The sequence below is a fragment of the Pyxicephalus adspersus genome, chromosome 12, assembly GCF_032062135.1.
Source record: "Pyxicephalus adspersus chromosome 12, UCB_Pads_2.0, whole genome shotgun sequence".
In the NCBI taxonomy this organism is placed as follows: Eukaryota; Metazoa; Chordata; class Amphibia; order Anura; family Pyxicephalidae; genus Pyxicephalus; species Pyxicephalus adspersus.
Window position 1 is genome coordinate 46,174,447 of NC_092869.1, and position 27,889 is coordinate 46,202,335.

A 27,889-nucleotide genomic window follows, 5' to 3' on the forward strand; every position below is an offset into this window, starting at 1 on the left:
ATACTCAAAGATCGGGGTTGTGATGATCCTGGAGAGAGCCAATGGCGATCTCTGGAAATTCCAAATTTCTGGCTTTTTGATCCTCTGGCTTCAATGCTGAATCCACGACCAAGAACAACTTCTGGGACTGCGCTGATCTCCAAATTTGTTCAGAAATGATCAGCCGGCATTTTCAGAAGGGGGTCACTGAATGCACATTGTATAAAATATAAGTATATTGTATGAAGTCCAACACTGGGCCGAGCAGTGCCAGGATCAAAGGGGTGAGTGCAGGCCCTCAACGACCAATCAGAATGCATCTCCCAGGTCTGGCCTTTGATGGCATTTACTCTTATTGCTGCGGGTGGCGCTCTTCTCCTGGCACTGGGTAGGCAATTTGGCAGATGTGGGGCACTAGGACCCAAAGGGTTTAATTGCATGTTGTGACTCCATGAATACATTTTTCCTTAAATAAGATTTTTATTTTGTGAATTTATTACAAAGTTTCTTTCTTGGAAATCCTGACACCAAGTTTACTTTCTATTACAGGGTGACAACACCAAACTTCTCTATTGCAATTAGCAGCAGCGTTGTCAGCCTAACGTGCACTTCTTCATTTGTCCAGCAGACTGCCTGCAGATCTGTAATATAAGTAAATGAAACCTTTACACAGTGGATTGGTGTTGTCACCATGCAAAAGGAAGTGCTCTGACTGGCAGGATCTCCAGGTATAATGCTTTGCAATACATTTATAGAAATGTTTTTAATAAATCTGCATGCAGCGAGATGTGATGCCACCAAAACACAGATTTTATAAGAAGCTCTGAGTCAGTCTGCAGATGGCCGGTTACATCACAGCACCACCGCAACGATTGCACAATTTCCGCCTTGTCTACCGCAGATCAGATTGGCCAATTTACCTCCAGGGACATTTGGCTGCTATAAACCCAAAGGGGCCACCAAAGAAAACCTGGAAATATAAATGTGGACTGAAGTCAGCAGGCCATCCCAGCTCAGGATTCTATATAACTATCTATAGCCAATTCAGCAGGTTTTTCATTGTGCCTCTGAGCAGGACTGAGACCTCTTGTCACATGACTCAATATTGGGTAAAAGGGGGCAGAGATAGGAAGGGTTGGGGGATTGGGGCCTTCAATGAGATTTCTGAAGATGTATGAGCATGCAACAGGAAAATGCATGGGCATTGTGTCATGTGACCTGAGATCACCAATGAGGAGCAGCCAAAGGGATCCCATAGATCATTATTTGTAACAAAATGCAACAAACAATGCAAATTGTAGCAAATGATCCCCAAGATGTCAGAGAAATCCATTGTAACAAATGTCACATCTATGATGGATGTATCAGCTGCAGGTATAAAAAGCGGAACTGCACAAAAGCAGAAACTCTGCAGATTAATGCTCAAATAAAAATATTACCCCCTCCCCCGCTTTATAAAATTTGCCGCTATTAATATTCATCGCATTTCACAATCATAAGAGGAAGCAAAACTAACATTAAATTTAACTCTAATTTATATAATTTCTAGTAATTGGATAGAACAATGGCAGCCAACCCTCTTATTATGGGCGGTGGGGCTTTAAGAGGGGCCCCTGACACCACCAAAGGGCCACACATGATGTTCAGTGTATGGAATGATACAGAGACGTTCAGAGACTGCAGACATCTACAGAAAACTACAAATACCACCGGTAACCCTGCACTGTTGGGAAACACAACACACATCCCATGCAAAAAAGATCTATCTAGCTATCCTAATGCAACCTAACTAAATCTATGTAGTAACGTTGTAATGCACCACATTCACACTCCTAGATTGCAGAATCGCATGCATTACCATTTATGTCCCATGTGTCGCATGCATTACCAAATATGTCCCATGTGTTTCATGCATTCCCATATATGTCCTATGTGTCGCATGCATTACCATATATGTCACATATGTCGCATGCATTACCATATTTGTCCCATGTGTCACCATATATCGCATTCATTACTATATATGTCCCATATGTTGCATGCATTATCATATATGTCCTATGTGTCGCATGCATTACCATATATGTCCCATATGTCGCATGCTTTACCATATATGTCCCATGTGTTGCATGCATTACCATATATCGCATGCATTACCATATATCTCCCATGTGTCGCATGCATTACCATATATGTCCCATGTGTCGCATGCATTACCATATATGTCCCATATGTCGCATGCATTACCATACATGTCCCATGTGTCGCATGCATTACCATGTTGTGGTGCCATTTTTTTGCAATGCAATGCACCTACCTTGCAGCAAGTCCCAATGCATGGGAGCCACACTGAATTAAAATAAAGGGCGATTTTTTAAAAGACTTCTTTAATTCACCACTAAGATGTAAATTAGTTCATATTATATATATCTCATCAAATATTTTTGGGAATCCCTTTGACCGCACATTTTGTATTTATTATTTTATCACCTTCGCTACCATATAAACTTTGCATTGCTAGAGAAAGATTGCGATGCATGTGGGCAATTTATTTTGGTTACGATACATAAATGCTAGAAGTGTTAAGTTTTTGGTTTCACAAGGGGGGGGGGGGCAGTGACACATCAGAGGAAAGTCAGTGACTCAGTGAGCAGGGGTCACCTCCTCCTCCTCCTCCTGCTGCTCCTCCTGCAGCTGCTGGGCAGTGAAATAGTTAAGGGGCTTCCCCTGCCTCCTGCAGCTGTACAACCACAAATGGCTTCAAATAACCTGAGCAGCTAGCACTACCTCTTCCTGAATCCCCCCCATCACACTCAGCACAGGAAGTTCTGTAGAAGAAGTGAGTATTGCAGCTCTTCTCAGCAGCCACCTCCCAGGCTTCCCCACCATGGCTGGGGGCCCTCGTCTGCTGCAGGTCAGGGGCCACGAATGCGCCCACCATTGAGGTTGGAGCCACCGTAGCCATGGAGGACTCTCACCAGGATTCTGGGTAAGAACCAAATTTTTACAAAAGTTTTCCCAGCAGATGTTGGAGGGGCAGCGAAGTGGTGCAAAGTTTTTTTAACCCTTTCACGACTCCACCCTAATTTGTCATTTCTCAGGCGTTGGGTGGGGTGGTGAGTTTCAAACCACGCATTTCTCACAGCTGGATCTGCGGTTAACTGTTTAATGCCACTGGGGACGAATGCGGTGTACAGTTTTCATAGCAATCACTTTTTTGTCACCGTGGGAAAGGCACGTCACAAATTGGTGACTTTTTGCAAGATGTCAGCGAACGCAATATTTTAAGTAGATTACAATAAATTGCACCAAAGTCTTTCTTACATTGATATTTGCGATCGAATATTTAGCAGAATGCAGAAAATTGATCAGGCAAAGTGTTTTTGTTTTCTCGGTTCTCCGCCGCATTCAATCGGAAACACTTTTTGCATGCAGATCGATATTTCGATGGTGGTGTAATTTAGTGAATGTTTGTCATTAGTTGCAAAAATTGCGACTGAGTCCCGAATGATCATTGTGTAAAATGCAGCCCGTTGTCTTCTGGGAAAGTTGCATTTTGGCAATAAAGGCGCCGCCATTAAATCTACAGGCAGAGGAAACACAAAAGACGATTTGATAAAATAATAAAATGAATTTCTTAGTAACAAATTCCCCTCCATGAGCGAGCGATGAATCCGGGGCGTTGCTCTGCTGCAAGGATTGCTATGAATCGGATATTCTGCAGGTGATTGATTTGGTGATTGGTTCTGTCCATGGGGAGATTCTGACATTCGGTGTCGGGGTTTTATTTTATATTTGTACAGAAATTTGTTCTGGTTGCTGTTTGAAGCCAGCAATGCCAATGGGACAGAGAGGTGCCAACGGAGCCCGGCATGGGGCACTGCTATGGCGTGGGGCAGAGTTCTCACTTTATTGGTGGAAATGTCATACAATAGAGGAAACTTTAATTCAAGACGAGGTTCAACTCCTATTGGTTGACCTATTGCTGGCTCCCAAGGCACTACAATCCTCACCATCCCACGAGCTGCCAGCCCTCACCTACAACTTCCACCACCCCTTCAACTTCTGTCCTAAAGGTACTACAACCCCCATTGCATGTCCATTCCTCATCCCACAGAAAATTACACCTAATGCTCTTCTAAATGTTCTAGATATTAAAACCTGCAAGGTACTACAACTCCCACCATCCGTTTAGCTGCTGCTTTACGAGATACTACAATTCCCATGGCATCCTGCAGGGTAGTTAAGTTCTACTACAACTTCCAACAGGGTGCAACAACTCCCACACCTCTTCCATTACTGCCCCACAGGGTACTACAACTCCCAATGACTCCTGGTTCCATCCTACAAAGTACCATAACTCCCAGCATGCATCCAAGTGTTACACTACAAGATACCAGGTTGTGTCCTGCAAAGCACTACAACTGCCACTGGCCTCCCGTTTGCAGTCAACAAGGTACTACAACCCCCTCCAGATGCGGCTAACAAGGTACTATAACTCCCACTGTCCTCTCTAGCTGCAGCCAGCAAAGTACTACAACTCTCAGCAGCCAGTATGCTATGACTTGAGGCCCCCATCACTGAGACAGATCCAAATTCCTTTTCGCAGAGCGGAAACCCACAAAATGAAGTTGTACGACTAAAGCTGTTGAGGTCGGCGTTATCCGAGACGTCCATAATAACTGCGGTGCTGCCGCTTACCTAAGGAGCCACTCTGTTTATGCAGCCAATGCGCTCCCGTAGGGCCCTGCGATGAGATAGAAATTGCTGGCGTACAGGGGCCCGAGGCCCGTAGAACCTGTATAGGCGTATTTAGCAGACAAGGCCCAGAGTTCACATTGTTGCCCAGAGAGCCAAAGGGGTGAAAGTAATGCACAAAACACACACCGCCATTCACCCACACAGACAGGAAGGCACCAAGAATCATTTCCCGTGGGATTGCGGCATGCAGAGATTGACTGGTAGATTGCTAGCTCTGCTGCCAAAACTGACTGATCTCAGATTTTATAAATTATTATTTCATATTGTTCTGAATTCCAGTAATCTTGCCCAGGCTGTAATATCATCAATCTGCTGCAGGCAGGAAAAAGCATTTCCCTTGTCCCCTCCCTTAAAGTGATCAGACTGCAACAATGTAACAATGCCGCAGGTTATAAGGTGAGAGTTGCAGCAGGGGCTGATCTGCGTCAGATATTTGTGAAATGCACAGCCCGGGATTTTCATGCCCGCGTCATCTCTGTTCCTAGCCCAGGGGTGACTGAGGATGATGCCTGAATAATTGTAGCACCGTCCTTCCGGAGATCATGTGATCTCTGCGCAGGATAACAAATATTGGGCCGATACATTACTTATGGTGAAGCCTAAAATCTGATGACAGGTCCTCTTACAGTGCGGAATTCCCTTTGCTGCAGCCTGGCAATGAATTCTGATTGGTTGGCGCTCATTATATTGGGCGGTGGATGTGACGTGTGCGCCTTTTGTATGTTTTGTGTGTTTTGTGTGTTGACCTTTGAACTCTCTGCTTTGTGTGTTTTGAACTTTGTGATATAGAAAAGCTCCTCTGCTGCACAGGAAGTCTGCGGATCTCACGGTGACACAAAACCGGTTTTCTTTTTAGCTCCAGGGGAAAAATTTGAATAAAATGCAGAGGAACAAGATGGCCGTGTTGTCAGGGGGGGCTTTAACCCATTCTCCAAATAATAGGGACCCCCCCTCCCCCCCCAGGGCATGGTAAATGGATCCAATGCTTCTTTTATTTGCTGTATTTCCTTGCAGCTGAAATTAATGCGCAGGACCTAAAAAAATGAAATGGGGTCATTGTGGGAGCATAAATGGGTGCTGCGTGATTTGTTTCTCTAACTCATAATAATGTATGTGTGCCTGCCTGTGTGTGCGCGCAGTGACGGCTGCATCAACTGTCACCTTGCATGGGCATCAGCTGTCACCGCGCACACACAGGCAGGCATCAGCCGTCACTACATGCACACATAGTGTGTGTGTGTGTGTGCAGTGACGGCTGATCCCCGCCTGTGCGTAGTGACAGTTCATGCCCGCATTTGTTTGGAGCTCGCAGGATGATATCTATTGCATTCTGCCTGGCTCTTACGCTTGCAGCTGTTCAGCTTGTGTTCTGGCCGGGGAGAATTTCATAGGCAGCTGAAACTTTTCAAACCGGTTCCAGTACCAGAACCCTTTCCAGGTCCGCTGGAAGATTTGGGTATTGGATGACTTGTACAATGAGCTCATTAAATTAAATTCTGAATCCCCGAAGATGCATGTAATGCGCCGGGCGTTGTTCTCTGGACTTGGGGCCGACTCCTGGGTCAGACGATTATTTTTGTATCTAGGATCATGTCATACAATTGATAGATTCCTCTGCTGGGGTGACGATGTGACAACTGCCTGACAATGTGTGGATATTTCTTCTCACTTCCTGTTGGGTCTCCAGAACAGGAAGTGAAGGGAGATCTCCCCAATGAGACACAGACAGACCTGACAGAGGTTGTAACCCTTCCCTGCTCTATCCACAAATAAATGTTTTTGCTAGAAACTCACTTTAGGCAATCTTTGTTTTTGCTGCAGTGGGGGTCCCAGAAGTGAATGTCTCACCCCCACCGGTGCAGGAAGAGCAGAAGTCATAGTCAGGGAGTCGCACACTGAGGGTGATAAGTGTGGAATTCTCTTTCTGCAGAGGAGGAATGTTCACACTCGCACACACCCTCTCCACCCTGACACATCCCAGCTTGCCCTGCTTCCTCACCCAAACCCGGAGCTTCCAGTTTATGGCGGACAGGAGCATTCGCAGGGGGAGAGGTGCGTCCGGCCGCATCCGCAAGTCATCTATCCGGGTCTACAAGAGGTAGCGTACCTGGCTGCATTGTGCCTGGCTGCATTGTGCCTGGCTGCATTGTGCCTGGCTGCATTGTCATTCCTGTGCCAACAGCTTATATCCTGCACATCTATTGTCAGAAACCTGCGATCATACTAATATATGATATAGGAAGCTGCAATACTCAGCACTGAGAGAAGAGACGCTTCTCCTTGAGGCTTATTCACATCACACATGATGCGTTGCTCTGTATTGTGAATGTGCGCTTTTAAAACAAATCCAACATTCCTGTTTTTCCCTTGCATTTCTTATGCGCTGAGCTGATTGTAATGCGCAAGAATACAACCTGTCAGTGATCTCTCTGGCCACTTTTAGCTGGGCGCACCACCCGGCACTTTTCAGCACCCACCCGGCTGTTTTTGGTGGTTACTGATGAGTTGGCTCACATTAAAGGGGCTTCCACCCGCCTACAGCTTCTTCCCACCCAGCCTAAAAACAATTCTGGGTTGAGCACTGCTGTCAGACTTTTTCTTGCAGCGCGCACCAATGCAGCACGTTGATGTAAGCTGGTGCCCTAGGACATAAGGTGAATAACCTGTTGTGGTGGTGGGAAACACTGCTGAGTGCAACCTTGCTTTGCCGTAGTGAATGAACCCTGAGGGTCTGAGTGTATAATTGCATTGTGGTAATGTGCATGTGATCGCATGTGTTGCCAACGTGCATGGTGGTGGCATCTCACACATTGGTGCCGTGCCACTCATTCAGAATAGCAGCCCATTGCACCCTCCCCAGTGCACCGCAATACAGAATATTATAATGCATTGGAGTGAATGCAGGATGAAAACAGCACAGGTCTTCAGACAGAAGAATGAATCTATCCAATGCAGTGCATAGTAACGCATGACATGACGTGTGACCGGGCCCTAAGCATTATAGAACAAGGGGAAGATTTGGGCTTTTTTCCAGCATACAGAGGAAGTTGGGGTTGTAATTGAAGATTCATAATCGTCGCATTTTTATTTGCAGCTGCGCTCTTCTATAATGCTCTAGATCAGCGATAGACATATGGCGGTACAATGCCGGGCGACCTGCAGATACGAGGTGGTCTCTCACCCCAATATTTCCTCTAATTATGATTTACCATTTATTGCATCCTTGAAATGCGCCGTGCAGGTTTTCCAGGCAGTAAACTTTAGGAAGTGATCTCCCGCTGTGACGCATTACTGTGTACAGACATGGAGATCATAAAATCTGCAAAGAGAATAAATTATTCTGGGTGCGGTTCAGGAGATCAAATCATTTGCACAATATGTACAAGATTCAGGAACCGGAACCAAATGCTTTCACTCAGGGCTGTATTTTAGTCCTGGGTGAATCTTAGAAGTTGGGTGAAAATACTGATAAGCTGGCCTGTTAGGGGTTTAGACCCTTCCCTACACTAAATGTATCTTGATTGCTGATTTTTGTCCTATCTTGTTGCCCAGGTGTCCCCATTGGGTGATCCTCTTCTCTCCCTCTCCAGGTGACCCTAACCCTAAACTTCTGAATTATTCACAACAATGAAACTATTCACAGATTCTTAAGAGCTTTAAATTGGGCAGTTGCTGACCTCTCCAGGTGCATGTACTGCAACATATTTAATTCTTACAAAGTTTTTAGAGGTTTCTAACAGCTTAGAAACACCCACTGGTTATTTACATTAGAAGGCAAGGTGACTGCAAAGGTTCTGCAGTTTTTAGTGAACTTGTCACAGTATTGCGTTATGATATTGTATCGGTGCATTGCAACTCTTATTGAAGGCATCCCAAACGCTCCTTCCTAAGGCACTGCAGTATGGCTTTGTGTTAAGTTTCTGATTTGTGTTGTGTTGGGGATCCGATTCAAACCTTAATGCGCATTAAAATGCATGCACTAATGCAGCACACTGGTGTGAATACACCCTGAAGCACTGTGTATTGCCAGTAACGTCCCTGTGTCATCCTTGCCGCATTCATCAGTGACATTTCCTGCAGTATAGTGCAAAGTGACCATTTCCTGGCTCTTGCAGCATCTTTTCCTGCCCAGGGTCCGGCACCTCTGCCCGCTTCTTGTTCTTGTGTCCCGTCCTATTCTATGCATTGGTGTCTGGGGGGGGGGGGGGGGACATAAGATGGAACTCGGGAATCCTACAGATGAACTATGAATGGATTTCTCCCCGGTGCTCATAGACACGGAGATGACTGAGGTTATACCCGGCCATGTGATCTGGGTCGCTCTGTACTCCGTTCTTTGCACATCTGAGGTCTCCGGCTTCTTTGCAGCAAGATAAAAATAACTTTTGGTGAAGACCATGCGGTTTGCATCTTGCACTGAATTCGGGGTCAGCTCGCCGTCTTCCTGCTGTACATTTCTGCAAAGGAAATCGTGTTTTTCCTGTCACCTTAAATGGTCGACTCTTCTATGATTCATTTTGTGAAGACGGCTTGGGCATCATACTGACCTGAATTGCAACTTCATTATTCGATCGGTCAGTTAGTAGGATTAGTAATGATTAATATCCCGGCAACATCTGAAGACATTTTTATCTGCAGCTTCTATAGGCCCTGGTGATCCTGCCATAAAGATCCTAATTTGGGCACTTCTTGCGGTGACAACATTCTGTCCATCTTCCAGTTGTACTCCGGCGTTGTCAGCTTGTCACATGGGCTGCCCATCACATGACATAATCCCTGCATGTAGACAGGAAGTGGTGAGGGAGATCAGGAACATTAAAATACCATTCTGACCCTGACCTAGAGTGAGTGCGGACTAAGGACTTTCAGCAACTTTCTTCTATTCGTTCTATGGGGGGGCTGTATCCTCCTCCATAGGAAACAACAGCGGTCAGCTGATGGCTGTCCAATGGTGGCTTTAGCCTTCATATGTAACATACAGAAAGTGACAACATATAAAGCAAATGATGGTGAGGAGTCAGCGGTGAGGCCTTTGTGCTGCTTCTCTATAAAACCACAAATGACCTTTTGTATTGTAGGGAGTTTCCATTGTCGGTGCTATGGTCATGTAGGTGGATTCCTCCCAGGTGCAGGGGGTGTGGCTTCACCTCTCCTGCCTGCCTATTGGTCAGGTTAATGATGACATCACAATGAAAGCTTTACAGAATATTGAATTGATTCCAAAAACATTTTATATCTGCAGCTTTCATTAAAATAAAATGATCTGATGTTTCTCCTATTGGCCATTGATATATACCCTGGCTCCTGATTGGCTGTTTGCTGGTTACATTGTATCCATATGATTCAGCGCTGATCTCACCGGTTATGGAATATTAATGGAATGTGGAATATTAATCCTGACGGGAATGTTGGGTCATGTGACGAGATGTTGGATGGTTTCCGTCACTGGCTGCCAACAATGAGCAAGTTGTTGATGTAAAGTTTGAAGTTGTTGATGGTAACAGGAAAGAGAGGAAGCAGAAAGATTGTCCCCGGGGGGTTCTGTGTGCTCCTGGCCTGTTCTGGGATATAGATCTGTGCTCCATGTCTGTGCCATCCTCTGTATTCTTATATATTATCTTTATACCGGTAGCATCCAGAAGAAGAAAAAATTATGATTTGTAAAAGGTGAAATATTGCATGTTTCATAATTACCATTTGCGGTCAGCAGGTGGCGATAATGATTTGCTGCTATGTGGTGAATAGCTAAAAGCGCAGGATGCATATATATAAATAATATTATTAATCTATATATTGCGACACATGCGTGCACATGCTTGCTTGTACTCTCTTGCAAGTTCTCATGCCCTCCAATGCTTTCTCCTTTGCTGTCTCTGTACACAAGTTTCACCTTTTTCTGCTAATGGTGTCCGCCACATTCACTCACTTTATAAAGTGAAGCCGCATTCCATGCAGAATATTTTCCTCTGTGATTTCCTTTATTTGGAGACTCCGCAGGAAAGAGACAAAACCGTCCATTGTGGCTGCAGGAAGAGGCGGAAGGATGCAGATAAGAGTGGCAGCCAGGGATCGGAGAACTTGGGGTCAATAAATTGGGGGGGGGGGTTGCTCTGCCGTCTGTATTCTCTGTATTGGCACAAAATGCATTTCAGGTGAATCTGTGTTCCTATGGGGCAGTCGCTGCATCTGAAATGTCCAATATTTATACATTTATGTATATTTATCTATTTGTTGTATCGCAGGGATTCATTTCTATTGGTTGTTTTTATGCGATGTGATATTTTGGGAGCCAAGAACCCCCCCACCCCCTCCCCTCCTGCACCGGCGCATTACAGTCCTATAGACTTCTGCGGAGTTTGTCTTCTCAGCATGCAGCCCCATTGAAGTCCATGACACTCTAATGGCCAGGAGGGGGCAGCAAAGACCAATGTCAGATATGAAGAATCGGGGGGGTCTGTTTTGGGGGGAATTATTTTGATGTAAATTGTTAGGGGGGGTTATAATTTTCAGATCTTTCCGTAGATTTTCTGCCTTCCGGATTTCACTCGTTCCCTGGAATTGTTATTGAAGGGAATGTTCTGGCACAATCTCAGTTTCCTTCCTTTGATGGTGAATGTTTTCTCCAGAGATCTCCCCTGGGTGAATGTTTTGGACATGAAGTTTGATTTTTGTATTAATTCTCCGCTGTTTTAGCTCCACAGATGGCGGAGTCCCCGAGGTTCTGCTCTGCTCCAATCCGGTTCCGAATGGCCGGCTGCCGTCACCCGGTATCAGTATCCTGGACCGACTCATCAAAACCTGCCCGGTATGGCTGCAGCTGTGCATGAGCCCCGAGCATGCGGCGTCCGTACTCCGCCAGGAGGCACCCGGGGTAGGTGGACGGCCGGTTACCGGTATTATTCCAAAATATTCTGCACTGCTGCCAGCAACAACTGGATGGCCTAGGGGTATAAAAGTGGGAAGTAGGTTGGCGCCCCCTTCAGTTGCTGTTTGTATGTCAGGCAGTGCAATCAGCACCCATGCTGATTAACTGCTGCAAGACAAGCCACCTGGAAAGCCTACTGGTTATAGTTTGCCAGATCTCTAGAGAAATGTAATGAAGCCGGAGGAGCATGTGCACCGAACACACATGGGCACGCTCATGCATAGATAATAAACAATACATGGACATTAAAAAAGAGGACCTGTCAGTAACTTCACAAGGCTGCATGACGTATATACAGCTAGCTATCCTTAAGCTTCAGGCAATGACTTTGCCTAGGCTGTAATGATGTCATCAGTCTGCTGCAGGCAGGAGAAAGCATTTCCTCAGTCTCCTCTCCCCATATATAAGATTGTAACGAGGTGATATGCTGCAGTTTGGAATTGTACAGATTTACAGCCCAGGAAGTGGATGATGACCCTGGGTGATGCCAGAACAAAGATGGCTCTGTCCTTCTGGAAAGAATAGCAGATTGAGGCATTGCCAGGATCATGTGATCTCCGAACCCTCAGCACACATAATGAGATTTGATGGTCGGTGCCCCCCTGACCCGTGTAGGGTTTAGGGAGGGGGAGGGGCAGTTTCCGATATACCTCCATAACTTTGTCTTTTCGACCCAGCAGCTTTCCATTCCCAGATGCTTCCTTTGGAGATTGGTGATTGGACGGGGCTGTCCTGGCATTGTGGGGGGGTCTATGTTTGTGTACATACATAGCGTTTGCTCATTGGATGACGCAGACCTCCCTGCACCCAATGGCATCCTTTGTATTGGGGCTTGCAGCGCTCATCCTAGGGTGACAACACTGTTTCTGCTTAGGGTGCTGCCTGAGGAGCGTTGTCACTCCAGGACCGGAGGGTCAGCTGCAGTTTTATTTTGGAAATACTTTAAAGTAATGTCGGGCCGGGGTACAGAAGGTGCGGCCAGGTAGCGGCTTCTCCCTTCCTCACCAATCTTCCATTTCTTCCAGGTCTTCCTAGTGACCCGCGATGTGGAAACCAAGTGCATGGTCCTCTGGGTCCACTTCTCCGAGCGCAGGGACCCCGCTGACGTCCTTCGGTATAACATACGGGAAGAGAAAACAAGTAGGTGACCTCCATGTCCCTTCTATTATACAAATATAAAGAAATACAACCAGCCGCCTTGTCCCAGGAAGAGGCTGGAAGAAGACCGAGATTTTCCCTGCTGCAGTTCAGTAACATTTACAGGTCTTGTCCCTCCCACAGCCTGTGATTGGACAATAAAGGAGAAGCAGCGGATAAGCATATTTCAGTGTCAATCCACTCTCTCCACCAATCAGAATTTCTTTAGTAGCACATGAGCACTGCAGTACACCTGATTGGCTTATTGTGCCCCCCCCCCTTCACCTTCCTCCCATTATTGATGGAGAACTGTAGGACATTCAGCAGTTTCCAGGTTACTGCCCCACCCACTGGCCATTCGGTGGCATTGCAATTAAATCATCATTTCTACAAAACTGCATTAAGAAATGTTGAAACTTTGAGGTTGCTTTAGGAAACGCCGTTCCATTTGCGAGGATCTCCAGTGAAAATGACTCTGCATTGTTCAAGGAACTGATGAGCTCTGATTTCAGGGATGTTGCCAAATCGCTGAGTTTTAGTCCGGTTACGTGACAGGGCTTCTTTAAACCACTGCCTGTAATAAGTATTGCTTTTTTTTCTCTTTGAACACCGCTGTATGCAAAGAGTTGAGTCTTCCCGGGTCAGCTGACATGCTGTGTTGATTGTCTGAAATGTTAAGGGAAAAAAAGAATTTAATTTTTCTGTTTGCAGAGAGCCCGCTGCTTCCACACAGAGCAAAGCTCCCACTCTCCAGCATGCTGGCAGGGGTCGGCTTTTTTATGTGAGCTGTGACTGCTTTAAAAACATTCTGCAAGATCAGGAAGCACTTTAGGCGAAATGGGGCCCTGGGTAATATAAAGTGGGGGGCCCCAAATAAACAGCATTTCAGCTCCTTGCCCTTGGGGTCAGTTGGTGTTGGTGGGGTCTCTGGCCAATTATTGGTATTATTACACAGTATTTATATAGCACCAACATATCATGCAGCGCTGTACAAAGTACATAGTCGTGTCTAGTTTTCCCCACCCCAATGCCAGCCAATGAGCAGAGGATGTATGGACACCCTCAGGCTGCCCTTTCCCTGGGGGTGAATCTGACATTCATCACTTTTCAGTGTAAGGTTCTCCTGGGCTTAGGTTGATGGTGGTTGGTGTCCGGTCATTACCATGCATTGTGCCTGGTTCTGTATTGGTCCATGGTGCTTGGATCTTCCTGTGCCCAGGGTTTTGATTGTTTTGTTTCTCTTTTCTCCCCAGTGATGTATTTGGAGGGCTCCTTCCTCATCTTCGAAGATATATTTAAGCTCATAGGATTCTACTGTGTCAGCCGGTAAGTGGAATCCAAATTCAGCCGTCTCCTGTGATTGGTCACATCTGTCTGTTTTTGTAACATTGGCCGCATTTGTTTTTTTTTGTCTTTCACATTTTTCTGTATTTGATGTTTTTATATTTGCACTGCTGCATGACATACAGAGCTGGGAGGGCGCCCCCTACTGGTTACTAACTGCTGTGCAACACTACTAAATAGGAAGCAAACTCTGCCTATGTAATGAGGATACGGGGCAGTCATATGATTTATAATTACTTTCTTCATGGCCTTATACATTGTGCCAAATTTTTTTAAAATAATTTTGTTTTCAATCATTTTTTATTAGAAGAAAATCCTTTTATTATAACAAAAACATAAAAAAGGGGGGCAAGTGAACAGAGAAAACAAAAACACGAATTGGCCATTTATAAAATAATTTTAAATATATTTATTTCAATTTAATTCCATCCTATAAAATCAGTAATATGACGAACATTAATATGTGGTTGTGACATCAGCTCTCGTTAGTGTAAGCGTTTTGTTTTCTATGGGCTCTGTTTATAAAACGGGGAATCTGACATGAGTTACTGCTATTAAAACACATGGACCTGGAAGGTTCCCACGCGGGAATGTTTTATAAATAGATCCCTATGTGTTTCCAAAGCAGAGTCAGTTTTGTGAATTGAGCCTACTGACCGGATGATTTCACAAATGGCTTCATGTGTATAATATTATTATAATCAAGTATTTATATAGCGCCGACATATTACGTAGCCCTGTACAAAGTCATACCTCTGGCTGTCCCTCAAAGGGCCCAATATTTCTGTATGTATTATATCTATAAAAACGCCCAGATCTCCTCGGTGGGAGAATTCTTCTCTCTGAGACGTCACCTCTACCTGTGCTGTCACATAGGCCGTAGCGAGGTTTGTATCTTTCTGTTGCGGTTTGGAAGTTTCTTTGTTGTGACATTTCCTGTTCTCAGCTCAGGGTAAAATGAAATATTGCTTTGCTAGAATGTCTCTGCCTATGTAATGTTTTGTGGAATCCTTTTTATTTCTGCTGATTTTCCACATTTCCAGATAATGAACTTCTTGCACTTTTCTCTGCAGTGTTGTCAACATTGAGATCTGTATTTATTATCATTAATATTATTGATAAACAGGATTTATATAGCGCCAACATATTATGCAGCGCTGTACATTAAATAGGGGTCACAAATGACAGACAGATACAGACAGTGACACAGGAGGAGGAGAGGACCCTGTCCCAAAGAGCTTACAATCTAGGAGGTGGGGGAGGTATCACACAATAGGAGGGGGGATATGGAATGGTGGGAAGTAGTGAGGGTTTAGGGGACGGGTAGGTGAGGGTGAAGCGTTGGGTTTTGAGGTCTTTTTTAAATGAGCAGAGAGTAGGAGGAAGAGGAATAGGAGGAGGAAGATTCTTGGGGTTCTGTGTTCCCCGGCGTTCCAGCTTTTAGAAATCTCTGCCACCTCCAGGGGATTTATTGCCATTATTGGAGGTAACGTTGTGGCTGCAATGACGGATTGGTGGTCGCATTGTATTCATATCACTGATTCATTTATAAGCAATGTGAATATAAAACAATGCAGAACCAACAATGCTGAATAAACCAGTCCATAGTGCAAATGTAGGAATTGTTCCGGTCCATAAAGGGGGAGGAGGGGTACAGGTACCTGCAGAACACTTTTGTGTTCGATGTAATTGGTGACCCGACAGAACATTTCTGTAACCAGTAAATCTCATTTTTCGGGGTTTCTCTTTGCAGGGATATTTTACAATCACCGCTGCGACTGCCGCACGTCATATCCAAAGCCCGGACCTTGAAGGACCTGGAAACCCTTTCCAACCTGGGATCAGGTAAAGGCATTATGTGAACTTTAGATTCATCGTGCATGGCTCAGTCAGATCTGAGTTTATTCACTCACAGGGTGCAGCAATGGTTGAGAATTAAACTAAACCCAGTTGGTTGCTGTGACCTTGGTTTTGTAGGGGGGATCCTGCCAGCATCAGCAGCTTACAAATCCACTTCCTGTCCTGCGGTGACAACTCTCCTTCACTGCATTGAGCTTGGGATGATACCAAGCACACCCCCCCCCCCCCCCCCCACACACACAGAAGATGATCTGCAAATTGGACACAAATGGCAAAAAAAGAAACAAAAAAATCTCTGCAGTACTGGTTATTCACCACTAGATGTCAGCCTTCTGTGTTAAAGGACCCCCAGCACCCTTCAACTGGTAGACTGAGGGCTTATTGTGAGTGCGGGGTGGCAGCATGGGTTAGGTTAATGAGAGGTGCACATCACTTCAGTGCCTAACTCAGCATCACCAAGTATTGCCCACTGCTGGAGAGGGTCAGAGGTGCCCATGTGACCAGGCTGAAGGGGGGGGGGGGGAGTTATTATAGCAGAAAAGGCAAAATGATGGGGGGGTTGTCCACCATAGTGGATAAGGCGCCTGACCTCTGAGACCTGAAACTGCCTGATGAACTTCCACTTTTGTTAGAATTTACTTAAAAATAGACGTTAGTAAAGTTTTGCCACCCATGCATCAATTTCTGCAGAGTTCTCGCCTTCTCAGTAAGTTTAGCAGATCGGCCGCCAGTGCTGGGCTTTCTAGACACGTTGAGTCATACACAAGTCTTACAATGAAGCTTTGGCAATTGTGATGGTGACACAGACCACAAGAGCTCCGTATTGCATGAGTGGTTACACGTATTCTATAGGACAGAGCTGGCAGGCAGCTCCAATCAATGTGAAGACGACTAGATGGCTTATGAGTAAGTCAGAGGGGTAATAGAAGCCGTAATTGCAGCCCATTGATGCAAAAAAACATAATTAAAAAAATGCAGGCATTTTTAAACCATAATATTCATCTTTAGTTGCATTTAAATTGATAGAACATGGCAAATACCCTGACTTTAGAACAGTCACATAGGGGAGGAGTCAACTGGGTGGTAGGAACATGACCCAAGTGAATATTTTAAAAAAGTCACTCCGATAATCAAGGGTAAAGAATATTATGGAAAAAATGTCCTTTTGATGCCAACTAACCAAATGTTCAATTCAAAGCCACTAAACATAGTATTATCATTAAAAGGCGGTGGGGAGAATGGGCATGGGGAACATAACCCAAGTGAAAAAAAAAACAAAAACATGTATTTTTTCTAGTAAAAAAAAATACCCCTTACCAGATTTATAAGAAACCCACATGCAATGACAATTCTTTGCTGCTACGTCATCCGCCAGCCTCTAATGGAGACGTTGTGGCCACCCCACTGCACAAAGTAGCCAATGCTGGAGTGAATGTGGACAGAGGTAGCAAATGAAATGCCATAGTTATGGTTTTGTGTGGACTGTCTTAAAAGATTTGTGTTTCTTTGCACAGGATTCTGGGATTCTTCCATAAGAGATAAAAGAGGATCTCTCATTTCTCATGCTGGGAAACTCCCTTCTTGTGGCCCCCTGCGGAGCGGGGACCCTGCAGATGTACAGAGTGACTGTGCCTGTGAGATCGAGTTGTTGGCTGGAAGTGGCCGGTTGTGGTTTGTGAATCCTATTTTTATTGAGCAATGTGGCAACGCACAGACCGATGATGAAATTCCTCTTACGAACTGCGTCGCAAAGGCCGACGTTCAACTCCCCAAAGTTGTTTACAGGAGACCTCCTCCACCTCCACCTCCTTTGTTTCATAAGCCGCCCCTTCCGTCTGTTCCTCCTTCTGCGCCTCCCCCAGATTATATACATTCACATTCACACTCGCCAACGTTAAGTTCTCCAAAACTGGTCTCAAGTACTTCTTGCAGCTCGGAGCCCAGCTTGATCTCTCCTCATACTGATTCTCTTCCTTCCTCTAATGAAGTTCCATTACATGAATCTGTTTCTCAACGTTCCGCAAATAATTTACCTTCAGATGAACTTCTTACTTTGAATTCTGCTTCAGAAACTTCCCGAGCTGATGTTGCTCCGTCTTCCCCACCCAGTTCTTCTCCTTCGGTGGAACCTCTCACATTGTGTGGTTCTGATGACCCATCATCGGCCGATGCTAAACCTTTAGAATCTGAATTTTCTCCTACTTCTACGCCTAACTCTGAAACTTCTAGTCCGGAATGTAAAACGGATCTCTGTCCTTCTTTATCTGCTGCTTCAACCTTAAACCAGCCGGAAAACTCTGCTAAGGTGTCTCCCAACATCGAGAGGACTTCCAATATCGAAGGGTCTTCCAACATTGAGGAGCTTTCCATTATCGAGGAGTCTTCCAACTTCACAGGGTTTTCCAATATTGGGGAGTCTCCCAACATCGAGGGGTCTCTAGTCACAGAGGATCATAGTATTAAGAAGCCTTCTGCAGAAATGCGAATAAGCAATTCAGAAGAGAAGAAAGAAACTTCAGAGAATGATGTCCATTCTGGAGTGTCTCCAATTCGGACTCCGGTTCGTGCACCACCCGCTGTCCCAAAAAGGAGACCATCAGGGAAAGTTCCGGAGAACGTATCCAATGTTTTATCAGTAAAACTTGATCCACAGGACAAAACAAGCTTATCTTCTCCCAAGTCTAGCAGCATGGCGAAAGTGAAGCCTCTGGTTAAACACACAGAGTCTCACCAAGAAAGTAACGAGGAGCTACAACAAAAGACGGTCGGCTCTCCTGGAGATCAACAAAAAGAATCTGAAGACAAGAAAAAAACCCCTCCTGTACCACCACCACGAGTGAAGAAATTGTCTTCAAAATATAATTCTACAAAAGCTAGTCAGCAGAAACCAGATCCAAAAAGTCCATCAGAACCCAAACAGTCTCCCAGGACTGAAATCCATAACAATGTTGGCAGTGTCAAAATCCGGGACAAAAAAGAGAGGTCCAAAAGTTTGGCATCCCAAGAGAAGAAAGGCTCAGACTCATCTTTGAATTCTCCAACAAGCGAGCCGAATACCCCATCTTCCAATCCAGAGTTGGATTCCAACTCTACCAGCAGTGCCGATGAGGACAGCGAAAGGCCAACCGGCGCATCCCTCAAAAAGTCCCATTCGTTTATGCTGGACAGGGCAAAAAACAGGCTGTCCATCGTGGCCATCACCAATGTTTTTTCTGCATTTATGTCTGCAGACCGGAAGCTGCAGAAGAGGATTACGGAACTGGCTCATGACAAGGACTCGTACTTTGGGAATCTGGTGCAGGATTATAAAGCCTACAGTCTGGAGATGATGGCCAAGCAGAGCTCCAGCACGGAGATGCTGCAGGAGATTCGGCTGATGATGACCCAGCTGAAGAGTTATTTGGTTCAGAGCACCGAGCTGAAGTCCATGGTGGATTACAATCTATACACCGATGATAAAATAGGTAAGGAATGCTTCGATTAGAACTGATTTTTCCTCCGTAATGCATGCTTTGCTTTAAAGTGTATCTAAATCGGGGTTCCTCCAGAGGTTGCTGGGGGTTCCTTGAGCAATAAGCAGTTTGTGACCCCAATAATCTTTTTGGCTATCTGTAAGCGTGACCTTCTTCCCAATGGCCAGTAATGTTAGAGGAATTCTTCCCACTGACCACCACACTAATGTACTGCGAGCTATAGATTGAAACAGGTCAATGATGGCTTTCCCCTAAAATAAAACTGTTGAAGGGCTCTTCGGTAATTAAATATTCTTCTTTCATTTCCATGCTTTAGGTTTGGAAGCTTTTAAATCCAAACTTTTTCTGCTGGTCACTCATCTTCTATTTTCCTAACAGACGCCATCGTGGAAGCGGCATTGTGCAAATGCGTTCTGAAGCCCCTCAAGTCGCCCATTGAGTGTTACCTCAGGGAGATCCACAATAAGGACGGCTCAATGAGACTTCTAACTGAGAACCAGCTGGTCATCCAGGACACGACCACCACCGAGTTGGGTGTCACCACCAGCGTGCCGGACAGCAGTGTGATGGAGAAGATCATTCAGAAGTTTGTGACCATGCACAAGACCTACTCTCCAGAGAAGAAGATCACCTACCTGCTGAAGGCGTGCAAACTTATCTACGACTCCATGGCCACCGGGAACCCAGGTATGTGTTCTGTACTGAGCAACAATGGATCCAATATTCTGTACCTGTCCTCATTTGGAAAACTAGTCAAATGTAGAGTAGGAATAGCAATCCTTCTTTGTATGTTAATGTTTGCCACCCCATAATATATAGGTAAATAAAAGTAGAGAAAAAAGAAAGCTGGGGTTCTTTAGGAAAAACAATATTGTATTGTATATTTCACACAATTAATCATATATAACAACAATGGTGATATGTGGTCATTGCAACTAAATAAGCATTGGATATGTACACCATTAGCTATACATGTCCGATACCTGACTAAACAACATGAGTATAAGACGTAAAGTGCATCATCCGCAACGCGTTTCGCCGTGTGGTTTCCTCAGGGGATTGGCAGAAACCGATAATACTAGGATTGGAAACTAGTTTGAGCCAATACATGGCCATGCATTGTATGGTCATGCTGAGCTTTATTAGGGATGGCTTGTTCTGTAAGGGCCAGTCACTGGGTATGGTCTCCTCCTCTGGCAGCTTATATTTTCCCCATTACTGACCTACTATGCTTTGTTCTGTTTGGAGAAAGCCATCATGCTAGAAGCAAACCTTTGCTTATATCTGAGCCTAATGATTGGTGGGGTAATGATGAAGAGGTGAAGGAAGCACAAATTCAAAGAATAGAAAAAAAAGCAGGGAGATCCTTGCACTGCAGGTCTATGGGTGCAGCTGCCTCTCCAGCAAGCAGAACAGACATCCCTGAATCTCAATCTAAAGTCGGATCAGTAGTCAGAGGCTGTAGGGCCTTAAGCTACAGGAGTCTTTATGCACAGGAAGGGTTCTGATATGTTTCAGAAGGAAATAAAGACAAATGGTAAATCTTCCAGAGTAGTGCTTAGGCATGATCTACAGCATCCCCATAGCAAAGCAATCATGGACATTTCTAGAAAATGTTACTATATTGTTTACCACAGATGGCTTTAATCCGAATGTTTCATTCCTCTGATTACATTTGTGCACACGTGCCAATACCAACAATTGTTTGATTGATGTGAAATCAAAACAGGGAATCTAATTCTGGTTGCATATGTTTGTGCTCCTGTACAAGAAGTTGTCATAACACACGTCCTTTTCACCACAACTCAACCCCCAACTGCTGGTTACACAAATTCTATAAACTGTAACTGAAACAGCTGATATAACAAATAATAAAGTGTTGGAACTTCTTGTGCAATGAGTAGTAATGGCATGACAACAGTGATCCCTGCTGGGAGAAAAGCGGTAGTACAGCATTTACATTTTAATATAGTTAGAAATTGCTGCATATGCTCACCAAGGGATATGCAGAATTTAATTGGTCTATTACTTTACTGATCCTGGTGACTTTAAGACTCCAAACTGAGGGCCCACATAGGTTTGTCCAACTCACTGCAGCATATTAACATGCCTTACAGTAAGGCAGCCCACTTACTTTGCATGGGTTACCAATGTATGGTAATGGGCGTAATGTCTTCAGGTTACCAATGTACGATATTGGGTGTAATGTCCTCAGGTTAATGATCTCTCACATTAAATCCTGTATGGGGGAAAGGGGGAAACATTCTATTTTGAATGAACGCAAATTAGTGCACACCGCTCCATCTGTCCCTGTTGTCACTGGCATCTTCTCTGGTCGACTTGCTCCCAATCATGTAATCACATGGCTTTGTTTGTAAACCAATGTCACTAAATTTAATCCTTAATGACCACAAAAATGGTTACATTTAATATGTTCAGGTAAGAGATAATACTACATGACCTGGGGGCTATTATTTTCATAGGAAACCCTACTGGGGAAATTCTCCTGACTTGTGACTGGATTCTATTTCTTTTGCAGGGAAGCACCATGGTGCAGATGACTTCCTCCCAGTTCTGATGTATGTCCTAGCCCGCTGTGACCTTGTGGCCCTTCTCCTGGATGTTGAGTATATGATGGAGCTGATGGACCCTTCGCTGCAGCTCGGAGAAGGTAATAGTTGCTGTCCAATCTAGTCCGTGTTCAGCTCTTCATCTCTATTGGTTCACCTGAGTGGGATCCACAAGGGCTCTGTCTACATGAGATCTATAAGTTCTTCTTGTGTTTGTGTGTGCAAGACTTTGATGAGACCAATTAGAAGTAAGATTTTCCAGGAGAAGAACGGACGTGCATTATTCTACATTGTGTCCTCTGAGAATGTCTTGCTGTGGGTATAATATTTAATAATTTCCTCCTCTCCTTAGGCTCCTATTACCTGACCACCACGTACGGGGCTCTGGAACATATAAAGAACTACGATAAGATCACAGTGACCCGGCAGCTCAGCCTGGAGGTCCAAGACTCCATCCATCGCTGGGAGAGGAGACGAACGCTTAACAAGGCCAAGTTATCTCGTTCCTCCATACAGGTGTGTTGGGCTATTGAGGTATCGGTGGAAAGATTTAGCAAAGCTGGCAGCAGAATTGTAAAAGTTTTATTTGCAAATAAAGGAAACCCTTTGAGATCCATTGAGGGGCTGGGTGCTCTGAAATTTAGATCTTTTCTGGAAGCCCCATTTATCTCCATTCTTGTAGGCAATATGGCAGGTTCTTTGGTCTAGAGGTCTCCTGAATTCATATGGATGGGGGACTTCTTCACACATTCTTTAACCTTCTGTCCTCCCTATACACCATATGACTTACATTCTTCAAGCTGTCCTATAGGTAGGTTTTCTTTACCTGAGCAGGTAACCCCTCTGTGACGGCCATGCGTCTGTCTCCCCATGACTAGTGGTATGGAAGTGGCAGCCTACGTCCAATTAGAAGAAGAGAGGTTCATTCTTGGGGGTTATTATTATTATTATTATTATTTTTAATACACAGTATTTATATAGTGTCATCATTACAGTTACATCACTAACTGTCCCTCAAAGGAGCTCACAATCTAATGTCCCTACCTCAGTCATATGTCATTATACAGTCTAATCACATTTTTTTGGAAGTCAATTAACCTAACTGCATGTTTTGGAATGTGGGAGGAAACTGGAGGAAACCCACACAGACAGAGGGAGAACCTGCAAACTCCATGCAGATAGTGCCCTGGCCGGGATTCGAACCTGGGATCTAGCACTGCTAAGGCAAGAGTGCTAACCACTGAGCCACCGTGTTGCATTACAGTAGTAACATCTGTTTGATCATCTTCTACCTTCCTCAGTAGAGTGAAGGTTGTTAGAACTGCAAACTTTGGGCCAACTCTCTACTAATGTCCATGGATTTAGAATGGGATGGCCAATATAATTATACAGGTGGGCTGTCTAGGTGTCACTGAACCTTAGGTGTGATTTTTCGCATTACCAGTTCATCACAATCTTTTAGGTGATCTTGAATATCTGGATTCTCATAATGTTAACAATCTATTCTACTATAGAATCTCTATTTCCATCAAAGTTTATTTTGGCATTGAGGAACCCCAAGTCCTGGCTGGTCCTGTCTGCTATATAAGGGACTTATAGTTTCCCAATAGCTAGATATAAACCTAATCACAGCCCATTTGAATAATTTTATTGACCGGATATCCTTTCTCTTTCTAGGACTTCATCACAATCTCTTTCGAAGAGCTAGAAGTGAGCACGAGGACCTTGGCCACCAAATCAGAAACAAGGGTTGCCCAGGTGCTCCAGCAGTGCGCAGAAAAATTTGAGGTGTCCGACCCGCAGAAATACGGCCTCTATGTGCTTATCAATGAACAATATTACCGACTTGCCGATGACGCGTTGCCGCAGCAGGTAAAAGCTCGTCTGCTGAAGAACGAGCAAAAGCTGGTCTTTCACTTTTTGTATAAGATGGCAGACGAGCAAGACGTGCTAATGAAGGACCTGGACTTCCTCTAGTTCCAGTGACCATCAAATCATCATACAAAACATTGAATGTGACAAGGAGAGAGGAGATGGAGCTGGCTGGTCCATTTCACTTCCTCACCTGGCTCTGCAGGTCCATGCCGGCCCATTTCAGTCCTGGGCATGTAAATCAGGAAGACATCAGTTTAATGGAACAAGGGGCAGTTACATTGAAGCATTCTTGGGGTTTATGGATGTATTATTAAAGAAAAGGAACGTAAGGTTTTATCAGTAATGGAAAAGGACTTCCCTGAAGATTCAAACATCAACAGGGGAAAAAAACTTGACTTGTAAATAAAGTTTATTTTATCCTGGAAGTGAAATGTTATCCTATGGGCATATAATGTGATGTCAGTTGCTTGTGCTAGTAATGGGAGGACGGAGCTTAATTGATGGACATTTATTTTGGATTGTGTGGGTAAAGGGTAAAACTTTTTTTTTTTAAATTCCCGGAAGCCATATAAGTGAGGGAACTTAACCTAGCAGGGGTATCTAATTCATCCTGTTCTTGTGACCGCTCAGGTATTGAATTTTCTCAGTTTTGGTCTCAATTGTGACCGGCAGTGGTGCAGCTATAGGTCAATGGGCCCCAGTGCAATATTTGTTTTGACATTTAGGACACTCGCCCGCATCTTGTGCTAGGAATTTTGTGTCTGGATGATAAATACAGCAATGGCTGCAGAAGAGAGGACTGTACAGGACAAGGTATGGGGGGGGTGACGAGGTAGAGAGGCGATTATGGGGACTGCCCCGTGGGGGGGGGGGGGATGAGGCAGAGAGGTGAATATAAGGACTGCCCCATGGGCAAGAAGGAAATAGTGATCATTAGAAGGGCCCCAATGGGCCCTCAGGGGCAACAGACCCAGTAGCAGCTGTGACCTGTACAATACCTGTGTAATGGGTCACCAGGAAAAATCGTGGGGGTGAAATACAGACAGCAATAAATATCATACATGGTAATGGTTCAGTTTTTCAAACACTCATTCCAAAACTAAAAGTAATTGTTTTGGCTCTGACATTTTAAATTATATCTATGTATATTATATAATTTAAACTATGCTGTCCTTTTTCAGCAAACCCCACGACATAGAGAGGTAGTCTGTGTAAGGTCCAAATCAGAAGAGCAGCCTGGGGACACCAATAACTATTCCTATAGATACAAGGAACGTTGTCACCCTAGAACAGGAAGTGTGTAATTTGCAGAATTCTCAGATGAACATTATTGCAGCTTTCACATGGAAGGACTGATGAGCTGCACTATTCGACTTTGTTGTTTCTGGGTTCGGATACATTATAGACCAAATGGAAACATTAGATTTAGTGTGTGGTTGATTTTATCTCAGCGGTTATTAAACAGAGACAACCACAGTCTGAGATAAAAGTGAGAAACCATCCCAATATGTAATTCAATAATGAATGTTCTTGAACATAAAGAATGAGGAAATATAAAAGCCGCATCAAAATTTAAAACAGCAGAAAAAAAACTTACATCATCCTGTAGAATATTTGCGTCAATGTGCATGGATTGGAATGTCAGCAAACTGATTATTGTGGTCGGAGGCCCTCCATACTGACCGGAGGTCTTACAGGTCTACATATCATGCTTTTAATGCTATCTCTCATATTGTGATAGAGGATCGGATCCCTGCTCTAAAAACACAAAACCTAAAAGGCCACATTTTGTATTTATTTACTCATTTTCAATGGGTTTTCCTGTCCCAGTGATAATTCTCATAAAGGAAGTGTGGGAAAATCTCTCCATAAAAAGGATGGGCTCACATGACCCCGCAGGGCCACAAATCCTCATTACATCACCGGGGATATTCTCTGCCATGTAACATTCATATACTATAACGCTGCAGCTTTAAAGAAAACTGTATATTTATCTGTACAAAGAATGCTGTATACTATATTCTGCATTAACAGTACTTTGTTTAAAGATAAAGTTATTTCTTTTTTGTATAAATATTTAAATAACAAATTGGAGGTCAGTGATTTTATTTCTCCTGTTCGTTCACTTTATTATTGGATATAAAGGGTCGATTCCCTCTGGGAGCCAATTTAGCTGAAATTGTTTCATGCAGGTTTGCATGGCATATTTACCTATTACACATGGAACACTTACCTTTCAAAATGTGATGCCTCAGCCACCCTCATTGTTCTGTCTCTTGACACGATCGGACCTTTTGCATCAGGGTCCGGCATCTTCCGTGTTTGCAGTCACTGATAATATACACAAAATAAAAACCTGTTTGAAGCAAGAAGAATTAAAATTAAAGAATTAAAGAAGAATTAAAGATTGACAATCCATCCAATTTCCTCCTGCAAAATAACCTAAAACCTGATGAAGGGGGGTTTGTGGATGACTCCTGAAATGTGTCGGCTGCTTACCTGCAAAACCCCATCAGAAGCTTAGGGTTATGTTATCTACACTGCAGGTCATGCCCAAAATATCCACTAGAGGCCAGCAGATAACATTATTTTGGGTGAGGGTTCATTTACATTATTGCATTGCATGTTGCATTGGTGGGATTCAATTCTGAATGGCATCTTTGCAGTGACCTGACCAGGAATGATACTTTTTAGTTTTTCTGCAGCCTGTTCAAAAAAAAGGACAAAAGTCATATTTTGGGATTTCTTCTAATTTCATTAGGAATACAATTGATGATTTGGTAATAACTGGTTTCTGTGTATACCTAAGTGGATGCCGTTTCTTCGATATTTCAGGTTGCATTTATGTATATTCAGTATTGGACAATCTCAGCGGCTGTGCTGCTTTGATCAGTAATTTGCCATAAAGGTGTCAAAACTTCTTGCAGTGTAAAAAGCTAAGATTTTGTTTTTTCCCCTAACGTATCTGCTGTAAATAGATACATTCTACCAGGTCCTGCGATATATGAGCAACATTTTGCAGGCAGCATTATGAGCCTTTTCAAAACCATGGCCATCAGTATGGAGTTGCCCTTAGTAATACCCTCTACTTTACTGCAAGATTTTGGGTGTGTCTGTGGGGATTGGTGAAGTTAGGTACAGATGGTGGGGATTTGCCCCCTATTGGTGAAGTCAGGTACTGATGGTGGGCATTTGCCCCCTATTGGTGAGGTCAGGTACTGATGGTGGAGATTTGCCCCCTATTGGTGAAGTCAGGTACTGATGGTGGGCATTTGCCCCCTATTGGTGAGGTCAGGTACTGATGGTGGGGATTTGCCCCCTATTGGTGAAGTCAGGAACTGATGGTGAGGATTTGCCCCCAATTTGTGAGGTTAGGTACTGAAATTGGAGAAGACCTGGCTCACCATTCCTATTCACCCCTAATGGTATTCAGTAGGGTTGGGGTCAGGACTCTGTGCAGGACACTTGAGTTCCTGCACACCAAACTGATGACCCGATGTCTTTTTGGAGCTGGCTTTGTACCCCAGGGTCATGGGGGAACAGAAACGAGTCTTTACCAAACTGTGACCACAAGGCTAGTAGAGCACAATTGTCTACATTGGGCCTGATTTATTAAAGCTCCCCAAGACTGGAGAATATAGACTCATGGGAGAACTTTGGTAAACCAGAAAACCTGGAATGGATCTGGTCCAGGATTATTGTCTCCAACCTTAGATGACTTAAAACAAGCCCAAAGTCTTTGTATGTTGTACAATTTTTCATTTTGTTGGGGGGGTCTACAAAGGTTTGTTATATATAGTAGGCGTTCTATTCAGCCATATAATATATGACTACATAAAAGCAGTAGAGAGGTGAAATGTCATTATGATTACACGACCATACGTGGTGGGTTGGATCAGTTTTAGCTTTTTGCTGTTAAAAGCATAAAAATTAGGAGAGACATCAGATCTCTCAGGTCTTTAGAG

At 44.2% G+C, this 27,889-nt stretch overlaps 1 protein-coding gene and 1 long non-coding RNA gene across 3 annotated transcripts; one reads left to right on the plus strand and one right to left on the minus strand.

Moving 5' to 3' along the window:
• The first annotated feature begins 2,697 nt into the window (after nucleotides 1–2,697).
• On the plus strand, nucleotides 2,698–26,013 carry RIN3 (Ras and Rab interactor 3). 2 transcript variants are annotated; one of them, XM_072427462.1, is made up of 10 exons: nucleotides 2,698–2,968; nucleotides 11,434–11,611; nucleotides 12,691–12,805; nucleotides 14,056–14,128; nucleotides 15,900–15,991; nucleotides 17,521–19,470; nucleotides 19,858–20,166; nucleotides 22,019–22,150; nucleotides 22,402–22,565; nucleotides 23,727–26,013. In XM_072427462.1, exons 1-10 carry the CDS (start codon nucleotides 2,943–2,945, stop codon nucleotides 24,024–24,026), a joined length of 3,339 nt encoding a protein of 1,112 aa, XP_072283563.1. In that variant the 5' UTR covers nucleotides 2,698–2,942; the 3' UTR covers nucleotides 24,027–26,013. The 2 variants fall into 2 exon arrangements, with proteins under 2 accessions (XP_072283563.1, XP_072283562.1); XM_072427461.1 differs by lacking the exon at nucleotides 2,698–2,968 and adding an exon at nucleotides 6,725–6,838.
• Nucleotides 14,223–27,538, minus strand: LOC140341643 (uncharacterized). The gene is made up of 2 exons (XR_011922925.1): nucleotides 26,158–27,538; nucleotides 14,223–22,945 (listed from the first exon to the last, which is right to left on the minus strand). It is a non-coding gene; the product is annotated as an uncharacterized lncRNA (long non-coding RNA).
• Between the last annotated feature and the right edge of the window lie 351 nt (nucleotides 27,539–27,889).